Genomic DNA, 15,856 nt, shown 5'->3' with positions numbered 1-15,856 from the left:
TCTTTGGAATGGTGAAACTTGGGATGTATTCGTTTGGTCGATTGGAGAACTGCAAGAGTAATCCTAATTTGCTCGTTTGCAGATCTCCAGTAGATCTACATTGTCTACTTTCCAAAAAGCAGGTAGACAATGGAGATCTGCTGGAGATATTCGGGACGAGTTCTGGAGGTAGCAAACGAATACACCCTTTGAAAGTCTTTATTTAATACATTTATGTGTATAATATCACGTTTAGATTATTACTTGTGGTTCTTATAGTACACAATTTTCAAACTGTGCCAACAAAAAGAAACATGGGTTTCAGAGGGGTCCTACCAAGACCCAAGTATATGGGAGATAACAGAGGTGATATCTTATATTTAATCAAGTTACATACCATTGTATCGTACCCTTCTACCAGTACAGTACAGAGGGTTCCGCTTAATCTGATAGTCAATTTGTCAGAGAAAAATTATCAGATTAACCGAATATCATATTAACCAATTTAGCGTTTTTGTGCTCATTTATTTTGGTATAGAATAAAATACAACTTGTTTCAATACATAATTTATTAACTAAATGATATAATCTGTTTGTCAATAGTTTGAAATGAAATAATTTACCTTGCATTAGCAACGAAATAGCATTTTAGTCGTTATTTTGTTTGTAAATGCTCAAAAAAATGTTTCCCTTCTTCACTGTTCATTACGATGGTTTTAGAGTGGCGGCCATTTTAACAGGAAGTAATAAGGGCTAATTGTCTGAACATTCCCTCTTTTCACCTGGATAATTTATTTTAATTCTTTTTCTTGTATAGTAGAATGCTCTTAAATAATTAATTATGCATGATAACAAATTATTTGAATTTTATTCATTAAGTTTTCTACTCCGATGTAAAATTGAGAGCAATCAGAATTTCCTCAATGTCACATGTTCCCAAGCACTTTTGATTCAGAAATTACATGTTTAAATAATTCTTACTGGTGCAAGCCTAGCATGAAATTAACACAGGTAATTGATATATGAAAAAACAGTAAAATGTGTACACAGGTAAGGTCAGTCCTGTGTGCGGTCATCCGGAACAACTATCGATGTCGGTAGCTTTCATCTTACGAAGAAGTGAGCCACCCGTGTGTGTTGAAGTGAAACTAATGCCCTTTAAAGAGTTACTGTGTACACAAAAGGGGTGTCAAGTAATCAAACAAAGGAATATAGACTGAGGTGTTAGAGGGTGGGCTGAACCATCGATGTCGGTATCTTTCATCTATCGACCAGCTGACCATCTGTGTGCGTTGAGCTGTGACTAATCCCCTGAAGCACCGTTATTTGCAAGTTTTAGGCACGTGCCTAGCTGTTTACACAGTGAGAGGTTATACACGAGGTGTGGACATGGTGGAAGAGGTGTGAAAACCTTCACTGTTATTTGATCGGCTGACAGAAATCGTATCAGATTAACCGAAAATGACATTTTTTTTCAATCAGATTATCAGTAGAAATTACAAAGGCTTATATAGGAAATGGATCGGTGTTTTGATTTTATATCAGATTAACCGAATTATCACATTAACCGCAATCAGATTAAGTGGAACCCTCTGTACTAGTAAAGCATAAAACTATTTGTGATTGATGTCAGATCGAGAAGTCAAATACTATCTTATAAGAATAGCAAAATTAAACAAAAGATGATAAATAAAATGAAAGGAAAGAAATTACAATAACTTCTCATTAACTATTGTAAGTTGATATTCATCTGTTAATATTTTTGTTAAATACACAAAATGTTAGAAATCTCGCATGCACAAAGTACAGCTTCTGCTCATTTCCACCCTGTGTATTATTTTTACTATATTGTATTAGGTGCACTCAATTTCTTCCTCTTCAGATCATCATAGCGCTTTAGCAGTCTATCTTCTCTTTTATATCTTATTAGCATGCACTTATTTAGTGGATAAGATAAGAAGAAGAACCATAAAAGGTTTCAAATTATGAGATATTAAGTCAATTTTTCTTTTTAAACTTTATTTTTAACATGATTTAAATGATTTTAAAAGAAACCATGCAGTGGGCATTATCTCCTCAAGCCTTGGTTTGGAGTCTACATATCTTCTCTCATGCAGAAGGCATCATCTTGACAAAGTTGGTCTAAAATCTGCATTACTCTTTCCTACTCAAGACATCATCTCAAGCCTTGGTCTGAACTATGTACACTACAAACAGGGTTATGTACGCCCCGTTTATTTTTGCCCCTCTTCATTTGCAAACGGTTTCGCAACGTCCTGAATTCGCCTACATGCAGTTGTGTTAAAAGAGATATTATTTGTGAGAATGGTCTTCACTGTCTTAAATTCACACTTTGATAAGCAGGGCCAAAGGGACCAAAATTAAACGGGGGTGAATATTTCCCTGTACACAGTAGCTCTTTCCTTCCCAAGACACCATATCAAGCCTTCGTCTGATGTCTGAATTGCTCTTTCCTACATTAGGCACAATCTCTATAGCTCTCTCCTACATAAGGCACAATCTTAGGCCTTGGTTTGAAGTCTATATCTATAGCTCTCTCCTACATAAGGCACAATCTTAGGCCTTGGTTTGAAGTCTATATCTATAGCTCTCTCCTACATAAGGCACAATCTTAAGCCTTGGTTTGAAGTCAATATCTATAGCTCTGTCCAACATAAGGCAAAATCTTAATCTATATATATAGCTCTCTCCTACACAAGGCAAAATCTCTATAGCTCTTTCCTACATAAGACACAATCTTAAGCCTTGGTGAAGCCTTGGTGAAGTCTGCAATCCTTTCTACTACAGAATGCTGTTTGATTACAAAAGCATCATTATAATGAACATTCAACACTGTTATTATAGGTCAGTTTTAACCTGTTTGAATTTCCTAAATGTTTTATGTAAAAATGCACTGAGACTACCAAAGGTCTCCCCTGTACCTGCTTCACTCACATTGATAACTATAATAAACTATAAGATCTGCTTCACTCACATTGATAACTATGATATCAAACTATAAGATCTGCTTCACTCACATTGATAACTATAATAACAAACTATATTCTCCTCTCATGCAACCATGGCAATATAAATATAACACACTGGCTTTGGCTTAATTTTGTCAATGATTGCTAGCCTGACAGTGGTCATCTTGTCAGTGGTTGTCAATTTTAATTTTTACAAGATGAATCAGTTTTTCAGATATTGATTAATTTTATAAAAAGTTAATTTTGCATCCATTTGCAAAAATTCTTTCATGTTTGTACATAGGACTCAGTGCTGTGTACAGTACAACTAGAGGCATTTTCAATTTGAAATTATGTTGATTAAAAGTGTATTTGTACTGAATATCAGTTTTGAAATGTAAGAAGAAATTACTAAGAAATGACTTGCATATCGAGCTAATTTGTTACATTTGTAAGGAGGAATTTCTCTTGATAGAATGGATAGTTTAAATCCATATAATGTGCTTGTAACACATTATATTATTCTCCAATCAGTAGCTCGTCAGAGATGGTCTTTAACATGAGGAAAAATGTTGGAACACATTTTATAAGTAGTTCTATCCTGTAATTAAGGTAAACAGTTGATGAAATTATAGTATAAACTAGACTTTGACCCGTGCGTGCACGGGTTGACATTGCATATCGGACATTTACGAAATTGAGATATCGACACAGTTTATTATTGACATTTGCATAACAAAGCTATAAGCCTAAAATAATGGTATTAATTTCACTACAATTTCCTTAGTTTGATAAATCTAACTGTGTCTCGGGAAAGGCACTCCCCACAGTTAGAATGCCTCCCTTATACCCGTAATGTCGCAGAAAATTGCAGAATCGCTCCGGAACGATTTTGTAGAAAGTTAATGAGGTTTCCTTGAAAATAACAGTCAAATTCATCACAACAAACCTTTTTGAGATTGCAAATGCCTTTTAACAAAACATTTTAATCCAAAGAATGGAAGACTGCAACGCATTTTCATCAACGTACACGTATTTTCTTTGTAAAACTGGGTCCGTAGGACATTATTCATTTTTACGATAAAACATATTCTATCTTCACTCTCCTAACAAATATAGTGTAACTCAAATATTTTTTGTCATCACGAAGACAAAAGTATAAGTACTTAGTTGAAGTGTATATTTGTTATTTTATACTTTTTCTCTTAAGAAATCATAAATATATATGAACAGATTATATAGCAAAAGTCCAATAAAAATTTACCCTGATATGTATTATCATTTCTGAGTTAATTCATGCAGATGTGATATTGTGGAAACATAAACTAAAGATCCCGGTTAGCGTGAATGTATTGCACAAGCGCAAGATTGTAAAATCTAAAAAATCCAGGTGATTTCCGGGATTTTTTGAGGAATTTTCGTCGATTATTAATTAGCGAAGCTTAACTGAGAAAAAATAAAAACAAATTGGTAATCTTCAAGTACCAATGATGTTTAAAATATATAAAACAAAAGACAGTATTCTTCCGATTTTTCGGTATTAAAGACCAAAAATTCGAGTCTATTATTTTAATAAAGTAGTATATAGATTGGCAAATTGTATAATGAGTGCATCGCATGTGAAGAGAGAAATGGTAGGAACATTTGAACAAGGAAGCTTAAATCTTGTTTTCAAGATTCACAGAGTCTCATGACACAAATCCGGTTAGCACACATGTCAAGAATATAGAGAGAGAGAGAGAGAGAGAGAGAGAGAGAGAGAGAGAGAGAGAGAGAGAGAGAGAGAGATATGCTTGTATTAATTAGCATACAGGTGTGCAAAAGCAAAAACAAGCTGTGGAATTAAATTGATCAGTATATGACATATTCTCTGAATGAAATTAGCTTTGAGATTGGCTTTAGAGTTTGTGATGTACCTGTGGTAGATATGATGATGATTGGTTTTATAGTGGTTGTGGGCAGTGATTGCCAGGGTAACTTAAGTGGTATCAAGTTTGTGTGGTGTCTGTTTGCTTGTTAATGAAATAACAGTACAATATAAACCAAGTGTAATGAAGGATGGCCGGCTGATGACTTATCTGGACTAATGGTAAATTATCAATATACTGGTACATGTACATGTATAGTCAATAGTTACCTGAAGGAATATTGAAAATATATAATTCTAGGTGTAATAGGAGTCACGCTTATCTGTTTCATTGGGTTTTATTTCTCCCCTAAAAGCCGCGTAGATACATACTCTATGTGTTATAGGTGATAATTTGAATCGTAGTACATGTAATACAATTACTGTACTCCAATTTTTGGATTAAGGTGTAGTTGGAACCAAATGAACGAGTCCATGGAATAGTTTGTGTCACGCAGCATTTTTGAGTAGACTTGTCTATCTTCATTGTACATCAGTTAGTCTCTGGCTAAAGAAATTCAAGACATTTATCCAACTCTAAGAACGTACATACAGATCGATGCAGTTAACTTATTTTGCAATTTCAAGAACATCTGCCATAGCTAAGGGTTTTCGTTCCCCCATGTTGAGATAAACAGAGCAGAGTGGACCAAAACCCCTTGGCTAGTTAAGATGTTCTGAAAAAAAGCTCTGGTGTAAATTCAACTTACATTTACTGCAATATTACATGTTAAACCTTGAAAATACTAACAGTCATTTGTGTTAAATTGTTGCCATTAGTTTCTCCTTATTATTTTTATATAGGTATTGCAAATTTCCTGTTGTTTGATACAAGTTTCCTAAAATGGTGTACAAAATCAGAAAATGACAGAATTCATGCATTTCCAAAGAATTATCACAGCTGATTGTAAAAAAATTCTTTTTTGTACTTTCTTAAAGAAAAAGGTTTAGGGTCAGTTACGTATCAGTAAATCTGAATGACTACAGAACTTTCCAATTCCTTGTGTGAAGAGGTAATACAAGCTTTTGAGTGGCCAGGCTTTTATAAGTTATTGATCTTGATTTATTGATCAAAACTAACTGTGTAAACACTGACCAGGGGAGAGTGGTCTCGGAATGAAAAGAACATTTTGCAATGTCAACATTTAATTGAATAGTCAATTTTATAACTTTCTCTCTCAACCATTCCTTGAATATATCCCAGGAATTGGTGTAAGAGTCATTGAATTCAGAATTCTATGACCATTTCGCTCGGCCACTGTGTCTGTAGTGTTTAAATACCTGTAGGTTTAAAATTTGGTCACTTGATTTGATTTCTTGTCCAGGCAAATGTGTTTGCTGATCACATGATTTAGGACAGGATATTTAATCTGACCTACTTCCCTGAACCTGCATGGACCTTTGTGGTGACCCCAGCTGTGGATATAGTGAAACTGTACTCTGCTGGTACTTCTGGTTTTTATAACGACACCAACCGGACTTGAATTGACCTGAAAATTACAAGGTATTTGAAATTAAGGTGCTCACATTGTTGAGTATAAGCAAGTGCTTGACCAACTTTTATTTCCTAATAAGAGGATTAGTTGCTAATTTAATATGGGATCATTCGGTTAGATAATTTGATGAGGGGATTAAGCAGGAACAGGAATTTATAACAATGCTGAGCTTTTTAACTGTACCCATGGTGCAATTTTAATATTCCAGGGTCAATGTTGGCCAATTTACAACATTGAAACGCTTGCATTTATTACATAGCCATGAAAAGGGAAAGTCTGCAATGTTCGCTGTTGCCTCATAACCCTATCATGTTAACTGCTGTAATAATGTCGTGTCAGTGCGTTCATCTGTGATTGGGAATACATTACTGTTTCAAGGTCGGTCGGTAGGAGAGCTTTGTTTGATTCTCACCTGGCCAAAGGATAGCAATTGTTGATGTCAACACAAGAAAACTGATTTTTCTGTCAGCCCTTAATTAAGTAAGTCCTTGCATTACTACTTTTTACCTGTATGCTGCACATAGTTATTTTTATCACCTCATTTAAAAAGCAGAGGAAAAAATGAATTATTCTTTTTTGTGTTAAGGCATGTGCTTAAGAATGTGCGCTCATACATATAAATCTCTTTTTCGTTGTTGAAGCTGTTGGAATGTGGATTATAGTTCCAATGTAAGTTTGGCCACAAGAAGTTGGTGTTTGGTAATGTTTAGACGCAATGAGTGGTGTATGTACTGTATATAGCGCACAACTACGTGTTTTTTTTACCCTTGCGTTTAATTGGTTCACAGAGCCATGCCTGAAAATCATTTGGCATCTTTAATATTTAATTGTATGGTATCAATTGACATCTAAGGAACCGTTACCACTCTGTGGCCAATGGCAATACATGTATTGGTAATTTCAAGTTACAGAGGTCCAAGAACAGTTAGAAAGGCCATGCAATTGGTGCATTTGGGAATACCTTTCTTAATAATTTTAAATTTCCCAAAAGTTTGAAAAAGCAGGTTTTTATGCAAACTATGCAAAGACTAATGGTAGGTACATGTATTGCAATTACATATTACATGTATATTATGTATGCCGTGTATTACTCTTCAGTCAGCAGGAATAAAGGAGAGAGATGTGCTTGTGAAATTATTCATTTTGTTCTCAAAAGTCTAGGAACTTTATGTGATTTTGCTGTTGTTAGTACATGTATTGAAAAATGAAGAGAAACTTGACCATAGACTTTTGGCAAGTAAAGACAATTATGGTCCAAACTAAAGATATGAGCTGACCTGAAAACTGAGAATAAAAACAAAAAGTTCTAGTGCAATTTTTCAATTTAAAAAAACTTTAAAATAATCCTAGAACTTGTGGAATTTGCCTATTGCTTGTAGTGTAAATAAAATTTACATAGATTTTGGCTAATTATGGTCTAAACTTAAAGATATAGGCTGACCTGAAAACTTGAGAATAAAAACAAAAAGTTATAGTGCAATTTTTCAATTTAAAAAAACTTTAAAATAATCCTAGAACTTGTGGGATTTGGCTTTTGTTTGTATTGTAAATAAAACTTACATAGATTTTGGCGAAAAGCCCAGTGGTCTTAAGACCACTCAGACACCGGCTGACCTGAATATTGACCTTAACTTAATTATAATAAGTATTAAAATGTATCAATACTTAATGAAAATCCAGCTGAATTGTCATATTTTTGTTTATTCTGATGGAAATTTATTTTCTTTTCACAAGTTTCATTTTGTAATAATTAGGCTGTTTTTAAAAACCAGTCAAACATAAGTTACTGGCATTTGTTCACAACATGGTCAACATCTTCATTATAATTTCAATACACATGCATTTTGCTGTCTTGTGGCATGGGGAAATAGAACTATGGAAACTGTTAGTGAATTAAATTATCTTAGGCATTCCATGGGAAAATGATCAGTAGAAAAGGAATTTAATTATACATTTATAATCACATCAGAAAAATGATGCTTGCAGTTGAACTTGTGGTTGAACTTTGGTTTAAGCAGAGTACTTAATGCTCAGTGTTACTGTAAGATGGACATTCCCGACAACTGTCTCTTTACTTTCAAGTATTTCTCTTGTATCCTTGGATAGACATATCTCAAGGTATTCTTTGCCTCTAAAATCAAACTGATCAAGCCAGCTAAGTTTGACTGTATCTGAATTGTAAACACCATGGGGCTCAGTCCTCTGATATGTATTTATGTACATAATGTACTTAAGGACTCAGGAGTCCAACAGACTGTAGTCTACGTAACAACAAAACTGAAGGCCTTGAGTGGGCTAATTACTTGTTTTGTGAATAATGGTGTCTGAGAATTTTGCATTTTTTGGCTTCAATTGTTTAGGGTGATGAGCCCTAAAAAAACTGGAATTAGGGTGAGAAAACTGTACAGTTCCCAATTAAATCAAAGTACCGAAGAACTGATGGGAGTTGATTTTATCGATGTTTATTTATTTTAAATCAATGATATATTATTTTGCATAACAAGTACAGGTAGTTTTTAATCTGTATTTGAATTACGCACATTTTTATAATATGAATTTGCGGACTTTTTCGACGCAAGAATGTTGAAAAAAACCCGTATGAATCATGTCAAGTAATATTTAAAGATAGAATCAATTCAACCAAACTATGTATCAGTGATAGAAATATTTCTGGAAAATTTATGGATACTAGCAATATGAACTCTAGTCTTGTTCAACAAAACGCTCGGCTATCGCCATTAATCTCCGAACGCTGTTTCACTTTCGGTTTGTCAGAGTAACTGCATAGGAGAGTTGATTAAAATCAACTCCCAAAAAGGGATACAAAAAACGGTACAAAACATTGCATAAATTCTTTTTATAATTAAGGCACCTTATTTCTAAACCAACAAATATATATTGTCACAAATGTTTTATTTTAAATGTTGTAATGAAGTTTTGCATGCTTTAAAATTCAATCACAACTTTCTTACGAATCGTAAAAATTAAGCTTACGTTTAGATGAAAGTTAGTTTATCAACTTTATAACATGAAAGTCAACGTCTCCAATTACATCTTGTTCACATTACTAATATATATCAGCAATGCTAAATAACAGCAGCAAATGCAACCTTACATAAACTTCTGCATATAAAAACTTAAAACCATATCATTTATTTCAGCATAATAATCATGGTAAAAAAAACATGTTTTATCATCTTAACAGAAGTGCTTTGGTTGACTTTTTACGATAGCGTCACAATCAATTCTATCAGCTTTGTCAAGCATAACAATACAAGCCACCAGTGTGAAAACATTATGATTTTTATGCAATGTTTTGTACGGTTTTTTGTACCCCTTTTTGGGAGTTGATTTTAATCAACTCTCCTATGCAGTTACTCTGACAAACCGAAAGTGAAACAGTGTTTGGACCAAAGCACAAATCATTTATTTTTTTCTTAGGTGGAGTTATCTGTACACACTTATGCAAGGCCAGAGCTGAAGAAAATAAAAAAACTACAAAAAATTTTATTATTAATTTTCTGCATCCAGTAAATTCTGTGCTGTTTTCTGTTCTATTTCCGCTCTATTTTTCGTATTTTAAAATATTTACACTTGCAAATGTTTTCCATTATATAACACTGTTTGCGAAGTCTGCTTTTATTCCTGCATATCACCATTATGGGTCAAGAGGTCAAAGTAGCGCATGAATAATCTAGGTCACTACTTTTTCTATGTGCTCAAACTAACAGACTTGTGCTGAAACACACCTATTAGATATCGTAATGGAAACATGATTAAGGCATAAACAAATGATCATATCTGTATTTTGTTATACAAAATTTTATTCATTCATTTTTAAAAAAAATATAACATTAATTGCGGGGGATAAATGATTCATGTTAGATAACACGTTAGCCCTGTAAACAGAATAATGTTTATGGACCAACATCGTAACGAGGCATTCTTGAAAATTACAATCGCAATTTGTCAAATGAGTTAATTTAGTTAAAATTCATTTTTGACTTTATTACAAGCCTCGATCAAAATTGCATGCGCAATATCACAGACTTTGCGTGTTTAGACCATTCACGGATCACGGTCAAATTAAACTCTTTGTGCTTCTCTGTCCGTTTTGTTACGTTAAAGGAACTTAGAAGTTAAAATTGCTTTTCTCTATAATGTAGTAGGAAAGCCATTTTATGCTCTTGAATCTGAATCTGTGATAGAGTTTCCACTGAATATGCCTAAGTAGACTCTAACTTAGCTTTCAATCGCTTTGTTTTCAAATTTCCAACCACTCTGTGACTTCAACAGCCCTACGGGCTTTATGGGATTTGATCACGTGACGTACCTGTATTTATATCCCGATATACATCCAAAAATGATACCTTATTTCTTAATTGTTTGAATTTATAAATTAGAAACAAGTAGAAAATATATAACCGTGCGCACAAATTTATTTTGTTCTGTCTAAAAACTTTGCCTATTATAAAAGATATTTTGATATTTTATCACTCACCCGCAAAAACTTTTTTCATTGGATGTCCAAAATAAAATTGATGTTGCCTAATTACCCCTTTAAAAACAAAGGTACCTAAAAGGGGATCTTGATACAGATTTCTAGCGAATTGGGTTGAAGAACTGTACATTTTGCATACCCGGTACCCCTGGTACATGTGTCATTTGTATGGTGAATTGACATCAGAAAAATGATCTTATTTCTAACCTTTAAACAGTCACATATCAACACAAGTAAACTTTTGTCAGGTAATCACATATTTAATAAATATGAAAATATTGACTGGAGCCAGTTTTCACAGTACCCACAGTCTCTAGGATCCTGTAAAATCTACAATTTTTGAGAAAAGTTACCTTGACCTTTTCATCAGGTTGTCTGATGCCTTCGGTGATGGTGATGTCAGTTTGACCTACTTGTTTATACCTTGAATAACAGATTCTCCAACCATCTCAGCTATTATTTAACTATGATTGACCTGGAGTTGTTCATATTGCATAATCTTATGAAATGGGTATGCATATCTACTGCATATAATACCCCATGAGGTTTGAAGCAATTTTTTTAAGGCCCTCCCACCACCCCTTTGTTTATTCATTTTTTGGCCTGAATACTTCAGCCACTTCTTCCATCTGTCTCTCCTGTTTTAAAATAACTGTATCAGATTCTGAGAGGAGACTTTTAAACTGTCAAGTGTGATTGCGTGTGATTCGATGTATGGTTATGCAATGTGCAAGGGCTCCTGTTGCCCTGAATAAGTCAGAAGTTCCTGTAGACAAATTGATAAACTGTTGTGCTGAGCCTGGCAAGAGAATTTGGGTTTCTTAGTTGACATTTTGCTATATGTTCTGGAAGAAGATGGCTGTATAATGATTGACCCATAAAATTTGTTTTATGTTTATTTTTCATTCCTATTTCGAGCAGAGGAAACCATGTTAATGTCTTGCAGTGCATATCTAGGGTGAAGACAATGAGATTATGCAATGCTGAGACTTATTTTTGGGTTGTAAGTTGATGAAAGGATATACCGTAGGATTCAGATAGTTATGCAGTCAATTCTGCTTGAAATGAGTGCACTGTGAGTAATCTATTGATGGATGGACAGTGGAAGTACCGGTAGTATTTTGAGTGAGTAACTACGGTATTACAAGCAGACGTTATGCTGGGAGGATCCTAGTTTACTTGTGTTCACTTTATGTGTGATTCAGAAGTCAGTTACAATTGACTATGGCATCTTTAATTTTGTGCAATAATCTTCAGCATGTTTTCCGTTCATGTGAGTATCTTTTATTTGCAGCCCAATCAGCGCCTGTGTGGAACACTTCCATGCAGTTTTGTTTCCAGTTCTCTATAGCCTTCAGATATTAATGCATTTTGGCTTTGAGAGAACAAAGACCTTGACCTAAAATTAAAATACTTGAAATGAAAAGAAATGTTGCTCATAGAAAAATAGATGGTTTGACTATGTAGAGACAGCCTGCAGGGGTAGGTTAATGATGACTTATATAGGTTACACCAAATTATGCAAAGTGAATTATTGTGTATGTGTAATTGAGATATATATTAATCATTGCTAAAAGAATCAATACAATCATGTATCAGTAATAATTATTTCCAGAATGATGTTATCAATTGAACATTCTCCAGTAGTATATGTCAATATGACATTGCTTACTGAATGATTAATATCACAAAGCCACCCTGCGGCTGATACTTCTTATTGTCATTTATATCAGGTCTTTGGTTCTTAGCCATTATAAGTTGACTGCAGTCACATTGACCAAAAACTAGAAGTCTTAATAGCAATATGTCAATTTTGACATTATATAAACACAAAATGTGTCAGAACTTTATTAGAGAAAATATAATCCACAAATAAATACCTAGTTATAAAGGTATGATGTAAGGCAAAACCAGAGATTCTGGGTAATTGGTGGATATAAAGAAGAGACACTGGATATTTTCAGATCTGTATTCATCTGTATTGATTTGCTGTTTTTATTTCTTGTTGTAGATCCTCCGGGATGAAAAGACAAGTCACAAGGTAGGTGACAATGTTCGTTAGTTCTTGCCACCCTCTGGACTAAATCAATACACCAATCCCAGATAGCGGATGTAGCCAGTGATTGCAGAAATAGCCGCATCATCCATTCAGTCGCGTGCTAGCAATTGCATGAATTTGCACTATTGCTGATTTTGTCTTCCTGTCAGAGATTTAGGTTGAAGAACCAGTTTCTTGTGACCTGTCTGTGAATGTTGGTGGGTCTGATGCTAACATGTACTATCGATTTTCGGAGCTGTGTTTGGTGAACAGTGGGGTAGATTGTGCAGGATATGACAGAATATTGTCTTCTGTAAAAACCCCCACAAGCAAAAAATAGAGCAACATGAAAGTCGGTCTAGAACCCAGTCACCTCCGCAGTCTAATTACCCTGTGAAAAATACCTTACAGAGCAGTTCATTTCTCAAAAGGTCCTTTTTCTTTTGATTTCACGGCAAGATTAAAGGTCACTGCATGCATTTCTTTGACTAGAATAGAAAAATTAGACATGATATTCAAAAGCTCCAAGATACAGAATATACCGTTATAATTGTGAAAATATGTGTCCGTCATTAATTTAAAAATAGATGAAGAGGTGTAAGATGAATATTTGTAAAGTTGCATTGATGGATGCATTTTAAAAAAATGTGTACTGGGAAGATTTAAAGTACTTAAATGCATGCTTTTGAATTTTTATTGCATATTTATAAACTCTTTTACTACCCTAGTGCAGTGCAATTATGAAGCACATATATTTAGGATCTCTCATGATTTGTGATAGTATATGATTTTTATCTAAAGAGTTGTGTGTTGTCTATCCTCGAGCCTTGGCGAGGGTATAGAAACACACAACGAGTTGAGTCGTGTTGAGGAAAAATACACAGTATAATATAAAAAATTTATTACTTGAGTGATATCATATCCACCGAATATTGAGATGAACATGTGATAAATTTATTTTCACAATTTTTGGGAGTTGATTTTAATCAACTCTCCTATGCAGTTACTCAGGCAAACCGAAAGTGAAACAGTGTTTGGACCTAAGCACAAATCAACACCGTTGACAACATTTAGTTATAATCAATAAATTTCGATGTAATGAGTTCTTAAGCATTGTTCTTCAAAGAAACTCATTTATAGATACCTTATAAATAGTCAGATTTTAAATGGTACAAACAATTTAGATATTTTTTGAAGTCGTACATTTTATGTATTCCTACGCCAGAGTTCAATGACGTCTCGTTCAACCAGACGCTCGGCTGTCTCCGTAAATCTCCGACAAGCATAGTGTCTCTCTTGCTTGTCGGAGATTAACAGATACAGCTAAGAGTCTGGTTGAACGAGGGAAGAGTTCAATTTTGCTTGGATCCATACAATTTCACATAACTATTTCAACTACTTACATGAAGTTTGATGGAATTATTCTTTGAATATTACACAACATGATTGATATTGGATTTTCACGAAATTCCTGTAGGATTCATATTATAAAAATGTGCGTAATTCGAATACTTATAGGAATTTACTTGCCATGCAAAATAACATATCGTTGATTTTAAAATAAGTAACAATCGATAAAATCAACTCCCATCAGTACTTCAGTACTTTGATTGTATCTTTTATTCCTTTTAGCTCTCTTTTTGTTGCATTATTAAGAGTAATGTTATCTTAACAGTTTGTAAGCATTCACATTTATAAAAACCACAGACAGCTTGGGAACCTATGCCATCTTTGTACAAGACTGTGCACTCGCAGACTTCTTTCTAGTATTGCTGTATCCTATTTTACTCACAGAATACAATTTAGTTTAAAACCAACAACAACAGACCACATAGTTCTCTTCATTGATGAGCTAGACTCTTTCTTTTTTGTGGTTTTGTTTTGAAAACATGCTACTTTTTACATCAAGCACTTTTTAGTACCGTATATACTCGCTTATAAGTCGGTATTTTGGGAGTAGAAATTTGAATAAAAAGTAGGGGTCCGACTTATAGGCGTGACATACAATCAGATAATTTTTCCACTGAGTAAAACTTCGTTTTTTGGTGCCATTTTGCTTCCAACTTTTGACTTGCGATCCCTATACTTGACATTTTTAGCTCACCTGAGCCAAAGGCTCAAGTGAGCTTTTCTGATCACAATTTGTCCGTTGTCTGTCGTTGTCGTCGTTGTCGTTGTCGTTGTTGTCGTTGTTAACTTTTCACATTTTCATCTTCTTCTCAAGAACCACTGGGCAGATTTCAACCAAATTTGGCACAAAGCACCACTAGGTGAAGGGGATTCAAGTTTGTTCAAATGAAGGGCCACGCCCTCTTTAAAGGGGAGATAATTGAGAATTATTGAAAATTTGTTGGTATTTTTCAAAAATCTTCTTCTCAAAAACTATTTGGCCTGAAAAGCTAAAACTTGTGTGGAGGCATCCTCAGGCAGTGTAGATTCAAGTTTGTTCAAATCATGGTCCCCGGGGGTAGGGAGGGGCCACAATAGGGGGATCAAGTTTTACATAGGAATATATAGAGAAAACCTTTAAAAATTTTCTTCTCAAAAACTATTGGGCCAGAAAAGATCATATTAAAATGGGAGCATCCACAGGTAGTGTAGATTCAAATTTGTTAAAATCATGGTCCCCGGGGGTAGGGTGGGGCCACAATTGGGGGATCAAGTTTTACATAGGATTATATAGAGAAAATTTTTAAAAATCTTCTCCTCAAAAACTATTAGGCCAGGAAAGCTCAAATTTGAGTGGAAGCATCCTCAGATAGTGTAGATTCAAGTTCGTTCAAATCATGGTCCCCGGGGGTAGGGTGGGGCCACAATAGGGGGATGAATTTTTACATAGGAATATATAGAGAAAATCTTAAAAAATCTTCTTCTCAAAAACTATTAAACGAGAAAAGCTCAAATTATAATGGAATCATCTTCAGGTTGTGTAGATTCAAGCTTGTAAAAATCATGGTCTCGGGGATA

General features: G+C 34.2%; 1 protein-coding gene across 5 annotated transcripts in view; it reads left to right on the top strand.

Moving 5' to 3' along the window:
- LOC128192373 (vitamin D3 receptor B-like) overlaps window positions 1-15,856 on the top strand; it is a 53,301-nt gene that overhangs the window by 1,252 nt on the left and 36,193 nt on the right. Inside the window, exons 1-3 of one of the 5 annotated variants that reach the window (XM_052864984.1) lie at window positions 6,425-6,830; window positions 6,992-7,019; window positions 12,863-12,892. Coding sequence is in view for 2 of the 5 variants with exons in the window: in XM_052864982.1 (XP_052720942.1) it covers window positions 12,110-12,124; window positions 12,863-12,892 (45 nt within the window). In the remaining 3 variants the exon portion in view is untranslated. Of the gene's footprint in view, window positions 1-6,323; window positions 6,359-6,424; window positions 6,831-6,991; window positions 7,020-10,282; window positions 12,125-12,862; window positions 12,893-15,856 lie in introns of those variants that run through there. The other 4 variants (XM_052864985.1, XM_052864983.1, XM_052864982.1 and 1 more) reach the window with 4 other exon arrangements.

Source organism: Crassostrea angulata, chromosome 7 (genome assembly GCF_025612915.1).
Source record: "Crassostrea angulata isolate pt1a10 chromosome 7, ASM2561291v2, whole genome shotgun sequence".
NCBI classification, from domain to species: domain Eukaryota; kingdom Metazoa; phylum Mollusca; class Bivalvia; order Ostreida; family Ostreidae; genus Magallana; species Magallana angulata.
The sequence above is the reverse complement of the archived record's forward strand: the minus strand, read 5'-3'. Positions and strand labels throughout refer to the sequence as shown.